This window comes from Pituophis catenifer, unplaced genomic scaffold, assembly GCF_029215685.1.
Source record: "Pituophis catenifer annectens isolate HBS135680 unplaced genomic scaffold, rPitCat1.0.hap2 SCAF_1, whole genome shotgun sequence".
Taxonomy (NCBI): domain Eukaryota; kingdom Metazoa; phylum Chordata; class Lepidosauria; order Squamata; family Colubridae; genus Pituophis; species Pituophis catenifer.
The window spans coordinates 19,369,667-19,393,589 of NW_027256881.1; the positions used below are offsets into that span (position 1 = coordinate 19,369,667).

Below are 23,923 nucleotides of genomic sequence, written 5' to 3' on the forward strand. Positions count from 1 at the left end.
TAAGGATAAATAAAATTCCGTCAGCTGATTAGCAATGATGATGATGATGATGATATTATCCATTCAATTGGGCCCAAATCTTAGCGAGTCTATCGGCCAGGCCTCTTCACATCTTCCAATCTTGCACAACTTCTTCGAGTTTTTCTATGCTCTGGTTGGTGTTAACGTTGATCATATCATATGTTGTTCGGTGGCCTGCTTTCTTTTTACCACTAACTCCTCCCAACATAATTGCTTTCTCCAATGAATTCCCCCGCATGACATGGCCGAAGTAAGTGAGACACAATTTTGTGATTTTTTTTCCCCCTTCCAGTGACATGTCTGGTATTATGCACTCCACTAATGCTTGTTGGTCACATCTGATGTCCAAGGAATGATTAGTGGTATTATTACAGTAAATTATTTATCAAGTGGTACTGTACAAGAATTATGTACCTGAAGGCAATCAATAAGTCCTTAACTTACCATCAAATGGTAAATGCCCTGATTTCTACTCAGGGACAGAAATGTGCAAGATACCCAGTTTAGCATTAGAGTACAACAAAAAGAGAAGTCGCTGTATCAAAACAAGAATCCACACGAAGACAGTTGTGTGAGTCTTCCACTGGCAAATATGAAGGCTCTTGGGCAGGAACTCCCAGATAATATATATTCAACCACCCTTCAGCCACACCCAGCCAAATTAGATCCTTGACCGATTCTTTCTGGGAAGGACAATTCCTAGAGGAAAAAAATGTCCACTTGCAACAGATTGGGAGGAGGCAATAAAAGAAAGGATCAAGAGAAGTGATATGCTGAGAGAAAAAGCCTAAGAAAGCAGCTTTGATTTCCAAAACAAGGGAGATATTTTCTGGAAGAAAGGTAAAACAGGGAACATCCACTGAATTATATTTCAGCCGATACCACACACTGGAGAAGAGATTGTGAGCAAGATGTCTCTACAGAACCCGCTTTCTGGAGCTCATACTTGCTTCCCAAACCACTTGACACATCTTGCAATCCATGGAAATAAAATGCCATTGTGGATTACATCGTGATTCATTTCTTTTTTACTGCAACATTCTACGGCAGCTGAGCTCAGCAGCATTCTTCTTGCTTGACCTGGAGTGGATTTTCCCTCCCTTCAGGAATATGTTCTTCTTCTTACTCTGAAGGGCAGGTCTCAGGATTGAGAGGCCCAAGAGATACCCAACCCTGAGACTCTGAGGCAGTGGACGGTCCAGGTGCTAAGCAAAAATGGAAGGTGTATCAGATGATCCACTGGATACCACTGTGAAATAAAAAGATAGTGATTATGAGAAACAAAATATTGCAAGCATCTCACTGTCTCACATCTCAATAATAAATAATTCAATATCCAAAATAATTTCAAACTTTATGAATAAATATCTACATTAAGTTTTAACTAAAAACCATTCCTGGACTATAACAATACATGGGTTTGCATCTTATTCAAATTTAGATTTGTGGGTGTGGGTATACAGCAGTGGCCCTCAACCTTTGGGCACCAGGGACCGGTTACATGGAGAGAGGTTTTCCCGGGGTGGAATGAACTTGGAATTCCAAGCAGCAGAAAATTGTCCACCTAGCAACTCCAGGAAAACATATTACAGTAGATCTGGTTTTGCAACAACAACCTTTGCAATACAGAATGAAGGTTATGACAGGTGATCACACAGGTACAAAACTGATCTGGGAGTAGCACAAATGCTTTATGCAGAGGTATCCTGCCCATTACTGAATGTACTTGTCAAATGGACAGTTTTTTCTGAAGAAAAGCAGATACTTCATTTATAAGCTGGAACACTCAAGATTCCTGTATTTGCTGACATCAGTGATATTTTCTGGAAGGCAATAATTGTTGTAGAATTCAGCTAGGCAACCTGTGATCCAATATTCATTTCGAAGATATTTCCTTGCCTAAACGGTGGGTAAAAAACAATGGGAGTGACTTCCAACTTCCTACCAGCATCCCTATTGACTTTCTTTGTAGGAAACTGGCAGGGAGCATTGGAAATGATAATTATGGCTGATAACTTGGTATAAAGAGCCAACTTTATACCAAATTCATACTAGGCTGTAGACAAGCACTGGCTCTGGTGAATGACAATAATTGAAGGGAGATTCAAAGGATCTATCTTGATATTCTTAAGCATCTGTTTGAAGTAGGCCCCTTGATTTGCAGAATGGGAAGGAAAATTTTGTTTCTGCTCTCATCTTGATGCCAATATGTCCAGAGATATAAAAGATTTACTAACTAGCAAAAAGCATTCCGGAAGGATTTGATCTGGGACTTACAGGATTGTTCTCTGCCTTTCTCTCTTCTCTTGACTTTCTCACATGCATCACTGGATTCTTCTTTTTCTCATTCGCTGAGGGATGCCACGAGCATACAAGAATAGATAAATGAAACAAAGATAGCTCAGTTATCTGGGCTGGTGGAATACATCGATGGAGGAAAAGACACCTATTTGCTGGCATCCCAGTTCTGTGATAAAAACCCATTTTCACATCTGAGTCCCAATCAAGCAACATGTCTCCCTCACCTGCCTTCCAAGGCTTGGCTCACTTGCCAGTGCTCCATCTGATGGCAAAGCTTCCAGGAAATTAGATGGAACAAGACCTTTCTGTCCATTTACCTCCCCCTGCAGATAAAGAAGGGAAATGTTTAGTTGGAGATCACTTGACGATTCAAAACCAATCAGAGAAAGGGACGGCCTTCCTTTTTTCCTACCATCAATCTCTTGTGCACATTCTATTTCCAAGCAAAGTGATGGACTAGTGATATATCTCCTATCTTGGATCTCTGCCTATTACTCTATGTACCTGTCAAAAGATCAGGAGTCCTTTCAGAAGAAAAGCAGATGCTTTCATTTCCAAACTGGAACACTCAGATTCTTCACTTTTGCTGATCTCAGCAATGCTTTCTGGAAAGCAATAATTACTGTAGAATTCAGCCACGCAACCTGTGACCTGCTGGATTGTCATTTCAGGAATATTTCCTTACTCAAAGAGAGGCCAAAAAGGCAGTGGGAATGACTTTCAATTTGCTACTGGCTTCCCCGTTGACTTTCTTTGTAGGAAGCTTGTAGGGAGCTTGGAAATGTCACGGAAATGACAATTACGTGATGAGATTGACTGTGCAGTGGCACAGCAGCAGGCCGGCATTCAAATGGCCACAACTTTGCCAAAATTTCAGTCTCGTGGGAGTCATGGATCTCAGATTTTGGATGCATTCTGTAAATAAGCCCGTTTGAGGTTCTTTGATTCAAAAATTGTTGCCCTGTGATGTACCATTTCACCCAACTGAAGGTTACCATCAAACAGACATGAGACTTTAGATATATACAGTATATTCCACAAACTCTTAATATAGAAACAATCGCACCCTCATGTCTATGGAGATTCTCGGTCATCCAGATCATGGTTGTCCCAGAGCTGAAGAAGCTTCTTGGATAAGAAGCAAAATGTCATCAAAGAAAAACGAGAAAGTCCAGTTGCCTCTTGAAAATGCACCTTTGAGACAATCACCCCCCCAGTTCCATTCATAGCAATGCAGGCCTCTGATTTACCAGCTATATCACTGTTTGAACCATTTGAATTAAAAAAAAAACAGAAAGAAAGGCATGATACGTACATAGTAGAACCCATCATCATCCATGGAACTGAGCACAGTCACAATGTCCCCAGCACAAAATCTGAGCTCAACCTAGAGGAAAACATTAAAAACAATAGTAGAAAATCACTGAAAGATGATGATGTTTTATGGATTTGCTTATAGACAAGAGATGGGATATAGGATGAAGAGATGTTTGTGACTTTAGAGAGGATAAAGAATTTGTTTATACTTGTGATGAAGATTGGAAGTTTTTTTTTCTCTCTCTCTGTCATACACACACATACTGTATATAAACTTTATATACCACCCATCTCATCATTCAGAGCAACTCTATATTCTTTCTTTATTATATTATTACTTTAGCCTTTCTTCTGTTTTTCTTTTTTCTTTCAATTCATGCACACAATACAATAGTAGAAAATCAGTATAGAAGCAACGGAGAAGGAAGGGATTACTTCCATTTTCAGTTTATACACTGAAACTAGCACTGAAACAAGACAATCTCCAGGATTTATTGGGCCCATGGCAATTCCTTAACTGATACACAAAGCTAAGCAGTTCATACCTCTACCCACTAACAGTGCTGCAAAGATTAAGCTAAAAGCAGCCTCATCTTACCTCGGTGTCTGGATTAGGAGAATTCTCTTGGGGATTGTAGTCAAAAATGGCCACCATTGTTCTTACAGGGTCCTCAGAACTCAGATTTTGCTTTCCAGGTGCTTCTAAACCAGAAAGGTAATTTACAACTAGCAGATCAGAATGGGAAATTGCATTTGTTCCTTTAAAGCAGGGTCTCTCTTAACAAAGCTCTTATCTGTTCATTGCGATCTAGTCATGAACTTATGATCTTCCATGGCCAAGAGCCAATACAACCTTCTACCAAGAAAAAAACCCTTCTCTGCCAGACATAAATTTCAGACATGTTCAAAACATTGACAAAATTTATATGAAATGTTTTGTTTTATATGATTTATGTTGCAAATTTCAAAATGCACTCCATAATTTATTCTGGATTTGCTAGATATAAGAAAGGTCCAGGTGATTTATAAAGGCTTGACTTTGACTGCTGCAAATCCAGTTTCCCTACTCTGGATTCTGAGACTGAGACAATATGGATTCTATGCCTTCAAATTCTAGCAAGGATCATTTCCTATACAGACAGGAAACAAAAAACAAATGCACAGGACAGGAAATGACAGGACTACAAAGAGAGGGATTCAGTTTTAGTCTGCTTCAACAGAAGCAACTTTTCCAAAACATAGGAAGTAATTCTTTCAGGCACATTATGAACCTAATTCTCTGGAACAGGGGTCTCCAACCATGGCAACTTTAAGCCTTGAGGACTTCAACTCCCAGAATTCCCCAGCCAGATTCCCCAGCCAGCAGAGGTCTCCAACTTTGGCAACTTTAAGCCTGGCAGACTTCAACTCCCAGAATTCTTCCTCCAGCTTTGCTGGCTGGTGAATTCTGGGAGTTGAAGTCCGCCAGGCTTAAAGTTGCCAAGGTTGGAGACCCCTGCACTGGAGAACACTGGGAAAGGTGGAAGGAAAGAGAAGATAATGACCGACAGCCAAGTAGATAAACTCAGGGTGTTGATGGATGCACTGTTGCAAGATCTGAAGGATCAGATGATCCTTCAGATGAAGGATAGATCATCATTGAGGAAATCTTGTGGTCACTGAGTAAACAACAACTTTATGGCACATAATCAGTCAATCAATTATGCATTAGTCACATCCCACTTAGACTATTGTGCCAAGTTTTAAATAAGATTCAGAGCCGGTTCAAAGAAAGCAGTGAGGATGATCACAGGACTAGAAATTAAGTTCTGTTTCTAAGTATTGAATATATTTAACCCTGAGAAACAAATGACTGAAGGGAGTCATCTACCCAAAAAATTTCACATAAAGGAACAGGAGGAAGAGAGATATACATCTACCATTGTACATAAATGGTGAGGAGGTGGAGAGGGTGGGTAATTTTAAATTTCTGGGCATTTATATCTCGGAGGACCTTTCATGCTAACATGCTTGTGAAGAAGGCACAGAAGAGGCTGTACTTCCCGAGAATGCTCAGGAAGATAAATCTATCTCAGCATCTACTTCTGTCCTACTATTGCAGCACCATTGAGAGTGTCCTGACATATGGCATTTTTGCATGGTATGGGAGCAGCTCTGTAGCAGACAAAAAGGCTCTACAGAGAATCATTAAAACTGCCCAGAATATCATTGGACTCCAGCTACCAGCCCTGGACGACATCTTCGAATCTTGCTGTTTGAGAAAGTTGCATAACATTCTCAGAGAGACTTCCCATCCTGCTTACAATCTTTTTGAATCGTTGCCTTCTGGCAGAAGATACAGAACAATTAAAACTCGGACCACACATTTTCTGAATAGTTTTTATCCCAGAGCTATAATTGCACTCAACAATGAACTAAAGTGCCACCATCAGTGAGCTGTTGGACAGCATTACTTGATCTGTTGTGTGGATTCTTCGGTGGTTTAGGGGTGGGGAATTGTGGTGGGTGGGAGTGTGTTTGGGGATTGTTATGTGTGTTGGATCTGGTCTTTGGGTGTTAATTGAATTTTGTTGTATGGGTATACTGTGTATACACGTACAATGACAATAAAGTTATTTATTTATTTAGAATGGGAGATCTTTGATTTCAGAGGGCAGGACATAGAATAATGAACTTAAGGCAGAAGAATGCAGGTTCTGATTAAATACTTTAAAAAACTTGACTTCCTAACAATAAGAACATGTTGATAGCTGAACCAATTACCCAGACAGGAAATGGGCTCTTCTTTACTGAATAGGAATGAATACAGTTCATTTAGTGACTGTTCAAATTTACAATATCATGGAAAAAAGTGACTTTTTGACACTTATGACCACTGCATCATCCTCATGGTCAGGTGACCAAAATTTTGATGCTTGGCAACTGGTTCATATTTATAAGAGATGCAGTGTCCCCAGATGATGTGATAAGCTGTTGCGACCTTTTGGCAAGCACAGTCAAAGGGGAAGCCAGATTCACTTAACCGGGTTAGTCACTTAACAACTGCAATAATTCACTTAACAGCTATGGCAAGAAAATGGGGCAAAATTCACTTAACAAATGTCTCACTTAGCAACATAAAATTTGGGCTCAATTATGGTCGTAAGTCAAGGATTACCTATACATCCAAGGAGAGGCTAAACAGCTTTTGGCAGAGATGTTTTCACTTGGATTTCTGCTATGAGCAGAAGGATAAACTTGACAGCCTACGTCATAAGATTTTATGAAATGTAGAAGCATTGTTCTATGATTCTACAATCACAGAGACATTTTATGCCCTCTTAAGATATCATTATAGCCCATAATAATGGATGAAACAGAAGCAACACTTACCTAAATCAGGAACCTGATCTTCCAGCCTGATTGATTCTGCAGGGGGACAAAAAGTATTATGAGTGAGCTGTGTTTGTTTGCCAGCGTGTCTTAAGCAAGGCAGTAGCCCAGGAGATTTATTTTGGGAAGTGGTGGAATGATCTGGCTAAATGCAAATGCTTACACAAGTCCTATGAAAATATACAGTTCCAACCAATTTATGGATATGCAGAATTCACATAAAAGATAATCCTGCTTAAGACAATAAGTACTTTTATTATTCCCTTTAATGACCTTGTAGTCCCTTAATTTGGGGTAGAGTCAGGATGACTAAATGCAGCTGAGTGTTTATTGGCCAGATGCCTTTGTTTTCTATTCCATGCAGAGTTCACAGCAGATATTTTTTCTTTATGCCCTAGGGGAGAAATATCTGCTGCTACCTAGGATTGAACTCTCAACCTTCCGACTAGGAGGTGAGTGTCTTCACCACTGGGCCACCATGCTGCTCATCCAATAAGCACTATTATTGAAGATTGGAAACCTTTTATGGACTTTTTGCTGAAAATGAAAAAAATAAAAATAAACAGATGATTTATGGATTTAAAAGGTAGAATATGAGAAGAATTATGATATAATGTTAATGAGGGAGATGAGAGGATAAAGTTTGTGTCTGCTTGAAAGAAGATTGGAAATGATTTTTCTTTTCTTTTCTTTTTTCTATTCGTATTTCTTTCCACATTTTGCTTACCTTTTCACTTCACATTATTTCTTCTTTTTCTTTTCTTTAATCTTACTTTAGACTACTATCTTTTCATCTTTTATCTCTTTATAAATCTTTAATAAATATCATAAATAAATAAATAAATAAATAAATAAATATTATATAAAAAAAGATAATCCTGTTATCCTGATAGGTACAAGATATCAACAGCTTCTATCATGAAATACTGTACTGACCTTTCTTAGACCGTCGAGGCTTTGAAGGGCGATTTGATGGGTTCGATGGAGGGGGAGAAAATGCACCATTCCCTTCGATTAAACAAAACAAAACACAATTAAATCAACAAGCAATACAAATCAATAACTTAGTAAATTATTCTCTATAGCCCATTCTCCTGTGTTACTTAATAAGACGCTAGGCTTACTTCTGGATTAATATGATGTAGACAATGGCTTATCTTTACTACCAGTTCACAACAGGGCCGCGCAGAAGAAGCTTCTGCGCAGGCGCAGAAGGGTTTTGATGACATCAGGGTCAGTGGGCGGAGCGTCCCGCCAGTTTTACTACCGGTTCTATAGAACCGGTGCAAACCAGGGGCAACCCACCACTGATAGATACATACATACATACATACATACATACATACATACATACATACATATATATTAAGTGTTTACCGAGACACCTGGTCTAACCCAACATGTGGGAGGGACACACAGGCATATATCTATCTATATATATATCTTTGTTGTTCTGAATGGACAGGTTCATTGTTGGGGAACTTGATGAACCACCAAAGTGCCCAGAGAATATATATATTCCTGGTATCACTAAGTGCCCAAAACCTCTCCCCAGATTTTGGAATATTATACCGTTCAGCTAACTGGCAGAAGAACATGGTACAAAGCCGCTACAATGGAAGATTCTGAGCTGAAAAGTCCTACAATGTTATTCCCAAATGTAAGCAGAATCTGTTATTTTGCTGTCTGATTCCATCATGTTGTACATAGAATTTTCTTCTTCTAACAATCTAAACATTGTCCTGGCATTTTACTGTTCAGTATTTAATTCATTATGTGGGCACCTTTGAGACAGAGAAACAACAAGGCTCAAGTGAATTAACTATACATTCTTTAAAAGGTAAGTGGACACTTATAATCCATGAATTATATGCAACCCTTGACTACTACTATAGAATAGTCTACACTTTTACTCATATAGATCCGAGAGAATGTCTGGTTCCCCAAGGCCCAACTGTTCAATCATCAGACTGACGTTTTCTTGAGCAAGATCCTTGCTAACTCAAGTTTTAATTTGCCTTCCCTGACACATCACAGTGATATGGGTGAACATGAGATATTTTGTGTATAGTTTTGCATGTGTATCTGAGAGGGTTGTGTTATCATAACCTCATCCATTACTTTTTCTACTGGAACATAGCAACCAGCATGATTTCCCATTCAAAAAGGTTCCCAACCCTGGCCTGACAAAGTTCAAGAAGATAAATAAATTTGGGCAGAGTACCTAGACTTTCCATCAGCATATCAGTAGAAATGTGGCCTTCTTCTAACAGCTGTTTTCTTGCACTGTCACTGTCCACCCGGAGTTCAGACACCATGTTGCAGGGTATGAACCCTGTTCTTCCTGCACATTCCCCTCTGTAGAAGCCATCTGCATCTTTGTGACCATAGACCTGTGAAAAGGGGAGGCAGACAATCAATCGCAACAGTGCCAAAGGAATATTTGCTTATGTCCATTTGCTTCTTTCAACCCATTGCTAAATTCATCCCCAAGAGGTTTGCAATAATGGGATATTCCAATGTTTCTCAGCCTTGGTGTCTTGAAGATGTGTGGACTTCAACTCCCAGAATTCCCCAGCCAGCCAAGCTAACTCATTATTGCAGTCCCACAACTTGAGGATGGCTGGGGAATTCTGGAAGTTGAAGTCCACACATTTTCAAGGTGCCAAAATTGAGAAACATTGGGATATACAAATGCACAGAATATTCCATTCCAATTCCAATTATCTATCAACCCCAAGAAAAGAGATCTCAGGGTCATGGTATGGACAACCAGGAGAAAATATGAAATCAAAGCTAGAGGTTGTTATGAGCTGAAGATAATACGTGGGAATTCTTTATAAATCAATAGCACATTGGGAATTTTGTACAGCCAGTAGGAGGTAATGATTAGCAGTGGTCTAAGGCTTAGAAAAGGGGCCTTAGGATTCAAATTTCTACTCAGCCATGATTCTTCCTGTGGTCACATTGGGAAAATCATACTAATGTTTCTTAAATATTTGGAAAATATCATCATGGAAATGAAACACCCTGTACCTCCCCACAGCATGGGTTGGGAAAATTTTAAGACAGGCTGCATCTGTGTTTGGTTGGAAGCATTCACAACGCTCCATTTAATCAGAGATCTTACACAGTTCCACAAAGCACACCACAAGTAGCCCTTGGTCGCTTAACAACTTTTCAACGTTATGACAGACTTTTAAAAAGCTACTTACCATCTTCCTCAAAGTTATGACCACCACCACCAGCCCATCCCCATGGTTGCAAGATCACATTTCGGGCATATGGCAGGTGAATCACACCAGTTACAATGTCCCAAGATCACATGATTGTGATTCACAACATTTTTTGTCATTCCTCAGCACTAAATGTATTGCATTTGCTTAACGACCAGATGGCCCATTTAACAACTACCTAATTTACTTAAAGAGACCACACTGACTCAAACTGTCATAAAAATGATTATCAAATTGAATCAGATCACAAGGTGACCTGCTTAAAGACTACAACAACCTACAACTCTGGGCTCAATTGTGGTCATAAGTCGAGGACTGCCTGTAACTGCACTGGAAATATAACATGACAGCCTCTTTTCAAACCTTCTGGTTCAGCCCAGGAAGATCCAGCAATCATCATCGCTTCCTCCTTTAATGACATCTGCTGAAAACCTTAAGAGGACAATTCTTTCAATCTCATCTGTTTTGAGAATAAAGCCACAATTGGGTTAAGTGGCCTGTGAAAGAAAACCAGGTACACTTCAAGATTGTTGGGGGGGGGGAGATAGATTCAGTAGGTATCTCTCCCACCCTCCACTGCCCTCTTCTGTAGTAAAGATAAAGATAGATGATAAAAAATAAATAAACTGAAGCTCACTTTTGCATGTATTCTCTAACTTTCTGTACTTCCAAGTTTGATGAACCATCTTGGAAAACTTCTCCAGTTATTTGTAGTTATTCCAATAAAATTACTTCTGAGCAGAGCACTCTGCAGCTGAACCATTGGCCACAGTCATGCATTCTGCCAAGCTGTAAACTTTTTTAAAAAAATAAATAAATCAGAGAGTTCTAGATTCACCTACTCTGTGAGAATTGAACCCTGCCAATATGTCTCTTCTTGGTGTCGCTCGTACCTTCAGAATCTGGCCCTCTTGAAATGGGAGCTCCTCTTCGGCAGCATCCCGATTAGGGGACATCGAAACAGGATCATAATCAAAAAGAGCCACAAACAGACGTGCTGAGCCCTTGTCATCTGCTGATTCACTCCTCCGAGTTCCTAACCAGGACACAAAAGCAAACCACAATTGGACCGAGCCTGTCTATCGCGACAGAATTCCTAGCCCTGATGTTGCGCCTGTGAATTTGGAAGGATGGGCTTGATACTGCGATTTTAACTCCTTCGTGTACCTGATCTTGTAAGGAGGTTTGGAGCCATCCTTGTTCAACTCTTGCTAAAATTGTCCCTCCCATCACCACCAATTTTAAAACAGCCCTAATGTAAACTGCAACTAACTCACCAATAGTTCCACTGAGTGGTGGAGTCCCTTCTTGACTTTTTCTTGAAGATCTTCTGTCTCTCTGGACAGGGGACTGGTAAGATGTTGAGTCCAACAACCCGGGACTACCTGTCACCTGAAAGAGAACCCTTGGCAGAATCAGACCTGTGTTTATTCACTGACATTTCGGCTACACCCTGCAGCAAAAGCACAAAATGCAAAAGGCTAGAATGCAGCATTCCTCTTTTGCGAGTGTTTCCAGAAAACACTGACCAAAAGCAAAGCAAATTCCATAGGCTCAGTTTTGCAGTTAAACTGTCATTTTGACGCCATAATAAATATTCCCCCATTCATTGTGAGATCTGGCGTTTGCTGTGAAACTGAGAAAATCTCATTTCCTTTGAGTTTTCTATACTTTGTGGACCACTGAATCTTATCAATCCAGGTTACATTGATATAAATTATTCCTAGACCACACTGATCAGATAACAGCCTCTTTCTGGAAGGTTTTGCAAATAAAAATAAATGTGAGATTTACGATTTATAATAAAGGGTATTTAAGTTTGCAGACTTTCCCTAAAAATTAATGGGGAAAAGGAATACTGCATTGGATATTTTCAGCCAGTGATGTCTGATTGATAGCCAATCCCAAAGTAAAATATGAGAAAAGCCAATAAGGAGTATCACACAAATGGGCTGTTAAGTTTCAAATAAAAACAGAAGCCTCTATTTTGTAAAGCACTCAACACAATAAGCAGAATGCAAGCAAGCATAGGAGCAAAGGGTCAAAAGCACAGTCAGAATTGTTTGCAAGCTGCTGTAACAACACCAGCTGATGAAGGAAGTGTCTCACAGACCCATGTTTGCCCAAGTGGGCCCTCCTTCCAAGCCTGCTCTGGCCTGGCTCCCAAGACAGAGGGACTTTTCTCCCGAGTCCTGTTCCATTCTTCTGGGCCACCATTGACTTTCTTCCTCCATCCACCATGTCCAGATGAATGGCTGGGAGATGTGCTCCAATCCGTGCTCTCTCCCTCCCAACTATTGGATCGCTTCAGTTCTCGTCGCCCACTGGATTGGACTGATCCTGACTGGCTGGAGCAGTCACTCCATTCCTCCTCACAATCTGTTGGTGATCCATCAGCCCTCCCATCTGAACTCAACAGGCTCACTGGCGTGGAAGTGATGGTTAAATCCTCTTCCTCGTTTGAATCATACTCAATGTCAATCTCCAAATTCTCTGGGCTGAGGCAGCGGGGGAGGCCTTGCACAGCTTTCTCCCTTTTCTCTTGGGGCATCATTCTCCTTGAAGAAATTTGATCAGGCCTTTGCCCTGCCCAGCTGCACAGCTTCAAGTCATCCTCCGTCTCAAGGTTGGTGATGACATCCAAATTCTCTGTGAGGCTCTGCGCTCTGTAAAGACCACCTCCAGTGTAGTAGGAATTGCTCCGCAGAGAAACACTGGGCTCGCGGATGTCTCCTTTTCGCTTCCTATGTCCCTGGGGTTGGACACGAGTCTTCTCCTTGCAATGACTGGATTTTCTCCATTCCAAAAGAGGAGATCTTGATGGTTTCTTTCGATCATCCCACTGATAGGTCATATCTTCACCATCCCATCTTCTAGAGCAACTGGATGTTTCATTCATACACTCCCCTCTAAACGTCTGTAGAAGGGTCTTTTCAGGTAAGATCAGATCTGAAAGATTGTGGTTTCTTTTAGACCAAGAACAGAGAGGACCTTGCATTCTTCTGGTATGATTAGGAAGCTTACTCTGGAAGCTTCCCACAGTCTTCTTTTTCAGAGGGATGGAAATAGGTTGGTTTAGGACCGGGTCCCAGCCTTCATCATCATCATCATCATCATCATCATCATCATCATCATCATCATCATCATCTTCCTGTTCTTGCTCCTCCTCCTCTTCAGTCACTTCAGGAATACTAAACAGAGCCTTGCTGCAATTTTTTTGCAATGGCATTTCCAGAATCCGTTCCAAGATTTCTTCATCACTGTCGGTATCACCAAGATCCAACTGTGCTCCAGACCCAGAAACCAGACCATCAAGAAAGAAGCAAAGAGAGAAAGAGGAATTAGGCATTAAAAGGTGGGTAAACAACACTTACCATCACTCCTGTAGATGGCATTATATAAGGACTAGACAAATTCACAAAGTGAAAAGTCAATCAATTACTATGAAGGAAGGTAATTAAATGGAAGAGTGATACTCAGAGGCAGAACAACCCTTCAAACTTATTGGTGAAGCACGGGTTTTTATTTCATGATTGTGGGCTTCCCTATTGAAAGCAAGATTCTAATTTTGATAAATCTATTTTCATCTGGCTCCAGCAGGGTTCTTTCAATGTTTGAACCTTGCTAGAATCCATTGCCAAGACATATGTTACAAAGCTAAAGAAGCCATTTCTTTACATAGAAAATATGTGGAAAATGGAAATGGGCAAATAAATGGTTGAATCTCCAGCTGTACAGCCGGAACTGGAATATCTCTTGGTGTATTACATATCACATGGCTACTTCAGTCTACCTGAAATATATTATGATTATCATGATCACCATGATTTATATACCATTCTTCCTCCCATGGAAGGATGTAGGATAGTTTTCCACATCTACATAACTTACATGTGTATTAGGCAATAGCAATGCTGACAATAGTTGGCTGGGAATTATAGGAAATGGAGTCCAAAGCATTTAGAGATTATAAGAGAAAATCTTTTAATGTTCTGATGAACTTAGCACATAAGAAAATGATGCCTGTTATTTCCTGTTGTTTGGCTTTTTGTAGCTTTTTCCATAATGGCATTTGCCTGGTCAGCCTCCTCTCAAGGATCATGAAACCCAACTAGGAATTCTTCAGATGACACCCCAATGACAGTCAGTGTTCTACTGCTCTGTCTCTTCTTGATGTAGGGAAAGTCCATCCAGTCAGGGTTTTCCACCATCATCAAAAGTACAAAACTAGGTCATTTTCATTTACACATTTAAGAAATTCTTCCTTTTTTAAAAAAAAATCCTCTTGTGAAAAACTGACTAGACCAAATGTTGCTTGCAAGTGATTCTGAAAAATGAAATCAGTATGACACAGGACTGGAAAGTTAAAAATGTCTGGAGCTATCACCAAGAGCACTGAAAGATCCCTGGTGATTCTCCTTGCAATCAGAAAGAGAAGACTAAAATGATCGTATTATGATTGATAACCTGAGGCTGCTCAAGAATAAAATCCATAAAGATCTGGGATGGGTAGGGACAGGAGTATGAATGGAAAAGAAATTATCTACCCTCACCATGATACACAAGGTTATTTGAGACCCTGTTAGAGATCCTTCCCATTTTATTTCCATTAACCCAGGAAGATTGTTAGTAGAAAGGGGCCTAATCAGCTCCTCATTTCAGACACAATGTCTTATAAAAGCATGTGCTTTTCTAGCACTTTTTAAAGCTCCTCCTCTCCAATTTGTTAGAGAACTACATATGCAAAATGAGGATGAACTGAGCTGTAGAAATCCAGATGACTTTTAGATAGCAGGAAAAAGTAAGAGATTCTCTTTGCTGCCATCTGATGGCCATCTAGATTATTGCATTCCAGATTTGGTAATCCTACTCTTTGCTAGGTTGAGGAATAACTACTGGTAAGTAGGGAGAGTTAATTTGAACCTGGAATAAAAGCCTATTTTGGCCTAAATTTACTCTCCTTAGAGTTGGCTTACTGAATCAAGTAACCTTCCAAGTCCTCCAAGGTCCCTTCCATCTCATCTCATCTCATCTCATCTCATCTCATCTCATCTCATCTCATCTCATCTCATCCCTTCTATCCCATTCCATTCCATTCGATACCTAGTGTTCCTATCACCACTAAGCTCCATTAACCATTTAAACCACCTTAAAACCTGAACCTTAAACTATTAATTTTTGGAATTCACCTCCATTAGTTGAATTAGAATAGAATAGAATAACAGAGTTGGAATGGACCTTGAAGGTCTTCTAGTCCAACCCCCTGCCCAGGCAAGAAACCCTACACCACTTCAGACAAATGGTTATCCAACATCTTCTTAAAAATTTCCAGTGTTGGAGCATTCACAACTTCTAGAGGCAAATTGTTCCACTGATTAATTGTTCTAACTGTCAGGAAATTTCTCCTTAGTTCTAAGTTGCTTCTCTCCTTGATTAGTTTTTACCTATTGCTTCTTATCCTACCCTCAGGTGCTTTGGAGAATAGGTAGACCTCCTCTTCTTTGTGGCAGCCCCTGAGATATTGGTACACTGCTATGATGTCTCCCCAGTCCTTCTTTTCATTAAACTAGCCATACCCAGTTCCTGCAACCGTTCTTCATATGTTTTAGCCTCCAGTCCCCTAATCATCTTTGTTGCTCTTCTCTGCACTCTTTCTAGAGTCTCAACATCTTTTTTACATCGTGGAGACCAAAACTGAATGCAGTACTCCAAGTGTGGCCTTACCAAGGCATTATAAAGTGGTATTAACACTTCACGTGATCTTGATTCTATCCCTCTGTTTATGGTACTGGACATTATATCTGAGAGATTTAAAAGGGGATTAAAGCAAGGGTTGTATTACCAATAGAAAATAGCTGTGAAAGCTAAATGGAATTGCTCATATCTGAGTACAATATTGGTAATATAGCTTATAATGTTTTTGCCCTACTTATGGGTTTTCTAAAGACATCTGATTGTAGTTGGTGTGAAGAGAATACTTGATTCAGCCTTCCACATTTTGGTGTTCTCCAAATATGCTGAGGCCATGATGGCTAGGATAACTGGAAGCTGCAATCTGGCCGTATCTAGAAGGCATCAGTTTGACAAAGGCTGAAATACAGTCTGAAGGAAGGAAGGAGATTTTAGGGAACTCCATGAATGTTTTTTGAGAACCCTATGAAAGCTACCTTGACTGATGCAATGAAAGAAAAAGTCCATTCAAATGTAGAGAAGAATATATGCACTCTTTTCAAGCAGAGGTCTATGGGGCCAGGACAAAAACATGTTATTGTAGTCAGATTTAATTTAAAAGTATATTATTTTAATTCAATTAATGAAATGCAGTTAATACAACTCCCTGTGTTTCCTCATTTTATCTCCTCTCTATATTAGCAAAAGCACTTAGACTTATATATTGCTTCACAGTGTTTTTACAACCCTCTCTAAGCGGTTTACAGAGTCAGCCTATTGCCCCCAACAATCTGGGTCCTCATTTTACCCACCTCAGAAGGATGGAAGGCTGAGCCAACCCTGAGCCTGGTGAGATTCAAACTTGTAGGCAGCCCACAGTCAGCAGAAGTTGCCTGCAGTACAGCACTCTAATCCCTGTGCCACCATGGCTCTTTAATATTATTTTATTTTTATTTAATACTGGTATTAAATGTTATATTAGTATTTGCAGCAATTTTTGGAGATGCCCTGGGTTTGGGGAATATCACGAATAAGCAAATAATCTCATGAAGATGTTTGAAGGAGTTGAGCAAATCTGCAACTCCTCCTTAAGGGCTTCACAAAGACAGCAAAAATAAGAATACCTTGTCTCCATTTTCTCTGCTGCCATATTCACTTGGATTCCATTTCATCTCCCCTGGCCTACCAGAAACTGGCTTCTCTTCTTCCTCCTCCTTCTCGTCCTCTTCTTCCTCTTCCTCCGTGATATCAGAAAGGTCAGAACCACGATTGTGGTCAGTTAGAAGATTTAGTGATCGATTTCCTGGATCTGACCTTTTCTCCGCTTGCTAGAGAAATTCAAGAGGAAAGGCTTATTAGTGAAAAACCTGAATGCTGTATAATTGGAATGAATAACTGAATCCAAGGGTGCTATTCAGCAGGTTCTGACCGGTTCTGGAGAACCGGTACCAGAAATTTTGAGTAGTTCGGAGAACTGGCAAATACCACCTTTGGCTGGCCCCAGAGTGGGGTGGGAATGGAGATTTTGCAATATCCTTCCCCTGGAGTGGGTGGGAATGGAGATTTTGCAATATCCTTCCCCCAGGAGTGGGGAGGGAATGGGAATTTTGCAGTATCCTTCCCCTGGAGTAGGGTGGGAATGGAGATTTTGCAGTATTCTTCTCCTGGAGTGGGGTGGGAAAGGAGATTTTACAGTATCCTTCCCATGGAGTGGGATGGGAATGGAGATTTTGCAGTATCCTTCCACTGGAGTGGGGTGGGAATGGAGATTTTTCAGTATCCTTCCCATGGAGTGGGATGGGAATGGAGATTTTGCAGTATCCTTCCACTAGAGTGGGGTGGGAATGGAGATTTTGCAGTATCCTTCCCCTGCCACGCTCACCAAGCCACACCACACCACGCCCACCATGCCACGCCCACAGAACCGGTAGTAAAAAAATTTGAATTCCACTACTGACTGAACCCATTCCCAAATCACCACTTTCATACTGAATGTATACCTTCAAATATGAAATTGCATTTAAACTTTGGGTGATGTTAATTTTAAAACTGATCTTGGTGTTTTCGGAGGTAGCTGCAAGGTAGGGTCAAAAAAGCCAAGATGGTAGCTGTAATAGCACAAGAGAGTTTTGACCGCATTTTGACTTTTTTTCAGTGTAGCCCAGTATAGCCTCCAGGTATAACCTTTGATGTTTTGGAATGTATTATTTAAAGCAATTATATTTTGTCTTTTAGCCAAAAGTTTTCCCAGAAAAAGGCACTTCTTGAATCCTGGCTGATTTGGTTTTTAGCAGGCCTCAGACAGGAAATATTACAAACTGTTAATATAAACAATCATTATGTCTGCACATTCACTCCCTTGCACGAAGACCAAAGGGCTTTGCGGTTTGTATGAAGTTACGGATCATTAGGTTTTTCTAAACCAAAGAGGCCTTTGATCAATGAATACCAACCTCTCTTCTGATCCTGGGCACCAGCTGAGAGGAGTCATCTCTGGAGTCTTCTTTCAACGGCTTCATCCTCCCTGAAGACTCAACTAAAGACTCTGGAGTTTGTCCTTCGCTTTGGCCCACCTCCCTGGCACTGTCTTCTTCTTGCATGGAAGGTCTGTCCATGGGTGGTATCTTTGGTTCCAGGGAGTTCTGATTGTTATCTGGCTCTCTTTCGGATGGGACATTGGTCTCCTGTTCTTCAGAGCAGCTTTCAAAGGTCTCCAGGCTATTAGCACCACTGCTTGAAATATGTGGCTCCTGTTTTGTCACAGTGAGCAGCAGTTCCTGGGAGGACATTGTTGCAGAGAGATATTACGTTAATATCTCTTAATTATTAATATCTCTTGATATTAAAATAATATAGATATTAAACGTGAAATTAGCAGTTATGTTCTTTTTCTAATTAGGAAGGAGGGAGGGAGGGAGGGAGGGAGAGGGAGAGAGATTCCTGTAAAGTTATATGAGAACATATCTCATCTAGGGCAGGGGTCACCAACCTTTCAGACCTCAGGGACCACCAAATTCATAATTTTAAATCTTGCAGACCACTAATATGAATTTTTTAAAAAGATAAATAGTATTTAGTGCAATATAAAAAATGCAAATAATTTTTCTGCGGACCATCAAAATTTTCTCGCGGACCACCAGTTGGTGACCGCTGAATTAGGGGATGGTAAGAGTTGATGCTGCACTATGGGTTGGTTATTAGAGGAAAACACAGTGTGAATGAAAATGGAATTACAATTGTGCATAAATCTCCCCTAAGATTCATACTAACAGACTTTTGTGTGCTTTTTGCTTAACTGTGGTTTTGCGAAAGAAGTTAAACTAATTGCTGTTGCTTCACGATGTACATTATGGATTTTGACTTCAACAGGTATTGTGGAACAGGATACATAGCTGTTCTGCCCCAGCTCCGGATTTCCGAGGATATTGACACACACCAACTGTCCTTATCAAATTTATTAAGTAGTAAGAATAAACAAGACCGGCAAAGATTGGCAACCAGCCCAGAAAACAAGATATGATAAACCAAAATACTCTAATAATAAAATACAAGTTGTTTCCAGCAAGAAAGCACTAGCTGTGTTCGACTTAAATAGGCTAAGGGAGTGGCCAATTATCCTCAAGCCCTACTCTCGAGGAGACCTCCTCCTCCTGAGTAGCCACTCCTGCCTTTTGGCAGCCCTGCGTGCTCGAGCATTGAGGAGAGGCTCCTCCACTTCGCTCTCTCCACTTGAAGGAGCCTCTGGAGGTTCTGAAGGCCCTGGCTGAGTCTCTGCCTCTGGCACCACATCCTCTTCAGCCTCCTCGCTATCCGACGCGAGCGCTGGCTGCGTAGGCTGCTAGCGCGACACCACACCCGCCTCCTCTTGGTCAGGATCAGCCACGATCCGTGCAGGCCGCTGGTGGGCCACAACAATAGCTTTATTGCTCTGTTCAATACAAGACGTATTCAACAATAGGCAAAAGGGGCTGCAAAATTTGTTTAAAAATCCTAACAAATGAGGTAATATTTAAAGGCAGCTTAGGCAGACATCTGCCCGATTCAATGGAATATAAGAAAGGGAAGAGATACAGCACAATCAAATTTGTAAGATTTCATTATTATAGCTGATCTTAATACGAGTAGTTTGAGCCTTCCTGTGGATCTGGTTTATCTAAGTGGAACTGACAGTTGGTTACTTGGAAAAAAAGCTGGGTGTGGGAATGCGGTGGCCATAAAATATGTTTAAACCAGTTTAACTGGTTGGACACTTGTATGGAGCTTAGCACCGAAATAACCAGACAATGAAAAGCGGGTTCACATGGATACTATATGAAGGGCCCTATTCATTCTCTCATTGTTTTTAACATAGGATGTGCCTGCAAAAGTAAAGATATCTCCTTGTATAAACATCCTGGGATACAAAGTAAAAATATCTCTTATCTCCTTCCTGAGAATCACATTCCTGAGAAGCAGATAACGGAGATGGGCCTCTCGCCTAATAATATCTGAGAATTGTAAAAAGCCAGAGTTAAAGTTCCGCTTTGCATCATTACTATTGTTTTCCCATCTCTTGTACGTAATGTGAGATGTGTAGTCATAATAACGCCTTCTGATGACGCTGTATTTTGGTACCTAATAAAAGAGATTGTAGCCTTTTGTTTGCTGCTCTCTCATCCCGAGAAAACACTTGTCCTGTGTTTTTTCTAATCTGGACCATACATGAGGAGCCCGCCAGGATGAATTCAACATCTGGTGTCCCCGACGTGATTACCCTGCTTGGTGCTATATGTCTCTTGGTAATTTCATACTCATTCGGCTGGAAGAAGCCTCTGCAAACCAGGGCCGGTCGTCTGCGGACGAAGCACCCTCCCATAAATCGTGAGTATGGAGGCAGAATTGCCAGGTACCCCGACATGATAGCCCTTGAGGCTATACGTCTCTTGGAACCCCTGTTCTCACCGCCTGGAAGAGGCTGTGCACCACGATTTAGCCTGAAACACGGCGACAATCTTTCGTGAGTATGGGGGGGAGGTCTTTCCAAGCAGCAGACGCAGTATCTGAAGAGCTTGGTGAGATATCCAAGACTAATATTATTGTTTTTAAAAAGATAACGGGAAAGTCCTGCCCGTGATAAAAAAAGAATTTGATCTACCTTCTAAAATACTTTTGGCAATAAAAGGGCTCTTTAAAAGTGAATATGTGGAAGCAGATGGGAACATGCCTCCACAAACCTCCCCAGCCCTGAAAAATTTTTTGCACTCTGGAGATTAGTTATAGAGTGTTTTATGATACATTAAAAATAAATAAATAAAAAAGCCTTCAGGACACTGTTAATAGTTCCTTTTCAGACTTTGTTGAGAGATTGCTCTCACGTTAAATCACCCACGCAGACGCACGGCATGAAATTAAGCATCAGCTCATTCTGAAGGAGTCAGTTATACCCCCACTAAGCAGAATTTAAAGAAACAGTTAGACAAAAAAAAAAAGGGGGATGGATAGAATAAATTGCTGAAATGCTTTCAGTGTGTCTGCCGGCTGCAATTTTGCAAGCTTCTTCTGAATGTGCTTAACAAGCCTTCAGAAAAATGCTTGTTTCTGGCAAGCGTCAACAAGCCTTCTCTAACATAAAGAAAGAAAGCTAAAAAACAACACCACTTAAAAGCTATTGTTGGGCTGGGAAAAAATCTTAATTTGGCAGATATGATTAAAGTGTGTCAGGATCATCATATAGATGACATTTAAATTGGAGCACAAAAAATACAACCTAATTGGCTTTTTGTAAATACAAAATGATTTATGTGTAAATGAATTGCACATTGCCCCAGAGAAAATACAGCTCCTTATCTGTATGTGCAATCTCTTTCTGCTCCAGCTTTTAAAGTTACCCAAAGTAAAATTTGCAACAATTACTGGGTACTATTAATTGGGACTGCTCATATTTCTCTTTACCTATGCATTTACTTAGTCCATTATTTGAGTTATTGACTAAAAGAAAAAGCCAGGAGATTTAATTCTGTTTTAGAACAGCAAAAAGTACATTGCTTTATTTGTCTCATTACCATCTAAAAATGTTTTACCCTTTATTTAAGCTATTGCTGAAATTATAACCTTGGGCATACGAAGAAATGGAACTGATCTAATAAATATTATTCTTTCTATCTCAAAATCTGACTTTTACTTTTGTCTTCGGAATGATTCATCTCTTCAATGTGCTCTAACTGACTATGTAAATTGTATTTCATATCATTTGCCTAAAGATCCTAGGTTTACTTGCTTAATGATTTTCTCCAAAGGAGCCACTGCTTACAAGGACATCTGGAAAGAATCTTACACTAATTGTCTGCGACTATCTTAGCTTTCACACTTTTTCTCAACAAGCTTTTAATTTGATCTCTGACTCTCAGTATGTTTCTCAGGATGAAAAAATAAATAAATAAATTGTTTATTGTTCTTCCCACCCGGGGTTTAGCAGGAAATAAAAGTAGAGCCTGTCTAAATGGGAAGACTCAGATAATTTGAACTAATCAACTTGAAGTGATTTCTGTTAAAAATATTTTGTTGATGTGCATCTATAATGATAGTGTGTGGAATTGATATGCTTGGCTGGCCAGCAAAAATTGACTGGGTTTGAACTTGAAACTGTGGAAAACCGGGCAATGGTTATGGGCCCATATCACTTTTTGTGATTATGACTGTTGCCTGAATTTTTTCACTGTTTTGGGAATAAACTAGTTCATTGAAATAATTTGAATGACTGATTCGCATGAAGGATGTATTATACAAAAGGTCTGATTGCAGTACAGATGTGAATGGGTGTGTATTGGATTGCATGAAATGTAATTTTGTGTATAAGCACTTTTTTTTTCTTTTCTCTCCCTGCCCTCCGAGGAGAAGGGAGGCTTGGTCTGTTTTAAAATTTTTTTCCTTTCCCTCACCCCCTCCCTTTTTTCCCTGGGAGATGAGAGGCACGAAAGAGGGGGGGGGCTACTTTGTACTTTTAACCATTTTTTTTTCTCTCAGAGAACCAGCCAGAGAAAGGCGGGAGTGAAAGGGTGATATCTGATACCTGCCTTTGCAGAGCACTGAACGGCTCAGAATGCAATTTTGATTTTTTCCTTCTGAACATTTTTGACATTTTAAATACTTTCATACCCAATTCTATTTCAGAGCATTGACTCAAAATACTCCTTATTGTTTTTATGTCTACGTGCATTTTGCATACTTAACAGATGGCATGTTTGTTCTTTGTTTGTCTGTTGTTTGTTTATTTGTTTGTTTGTTTGGAATTATCACAGAGATGAGTTAGAAGTTACAATATGTAGAAAGAGAGATAAAATATATAGGACATTTAATTAATGACAGAAGATAACACCTGAAGAGTTGAGGAAATTTTTAGGACTGATTGGATATTGTAGGCTGTGAATAGATAATTGTGCTATTTTGAATAAAGACTGGTATGCAAAGAATCCAGTGTTACAGGGAATGTAAGAAGGAGTTGAATTGTTTAAAAGAAAGTTGGTTTGCACAGACTTGGGCTGGCTTGGAAGTCAGAATGGCAGTGGGAGAAAGGACTTGAATGTTTAGTGTTATAAGGAGATTTGTTTATTGGAAGGTTATAGATATTGTGGGTAGCGGAGACAGAGATTGGAAGAGGGAAATGACAAAGCTGCAACTGCGCTCATGGTTATATCTTCCATCACACCATGGGACAGTCATGTCTATTTTCATCAAAATAAAAAGCATTAGCGAAACAATTTGGTCTCATGGCAGCTGAAGTGACTGCCATCATACAACAATGTCCTACCTGTAGTCAACAAGCTCATTCTATCCCTATGGGTGTTAACCCCAGAGGGCTTAAAACTTGTGAAATCTGGCAAATGGATGTAACTCAGTACCCATCCTTTGCCCCATGGAAATATTTGCATGTTTCCGTGGACACTTATTCAGGATTTATTATGGCATCTCCACAAAGGGGAGAAGCAACCAAACATGTAATAAATCATTGTATTCGGATTTCTGCATCG

At 40.1% G+C, this 23,923-nt stretch overlaps 1 protein-coding gene across 1 annotated transcript in view; it reads right to left on the reverse strand.

Annotated features, from left to right (window-relative positions):
• Positions 1-1,194: 1,194 nt before the first annotated feature.
• TSPOAP1 (TSPO associated protein 1) overlaps positions 1,195-23,923 on the reverse strand; it is a 77,479-nt gene continuing 54,750 nt past the window's right edge. Inside the window, exons 20-32 of the mRNA XM_070932118.1 lie at positions 18,371-18,694; positions 17,042-17,245; positions 12,361-13,530; positions 11,525-11,639; positions 11,141-11,283; positions 9,236-9,404; positions 7,948-8,019; positions 7,012-7,047; positions 4,238-4,341; positions 3,638-3,709; positions 2,547-2,645; positions 2,299-2,372; positions 1,195-1,270 (exon numbers count right to left, since the gene is read on the reverse strand). Of these exons, the coding sequence (XP_070788219.1) occupies positions 2,346-2,372; positions 2,547-2,645; positions 3,638-3,709; positions 4,238-4,341; positions 7,012-7,047; positions 7,948-8,019; positions 9,236-9,404; positions 11,141-11,283; positions 11,525-11,639; positions 12,361-13,530; positions 17,042-17,245; positions 18,371-18,694 (2,535 nt within the window). The 3' untranslated portion in view covers positions 1,195-1,270; positions 2,299-2,345. The remainder of the gene's footprint in view (positions 1,271-2,298; positions 2,373-2,546; positions 2,646-3,637; positions 3,710-4,237; positions 4,342-7,011; positions 7,048-7,947; positions 8,020-9,235; positions 9,405-11,140; positions 11,284-11,524; positions 11,640-12,360; positions 13,531-17,041; positions 17,246-18,370; positions 18,695-23,923) is intronic.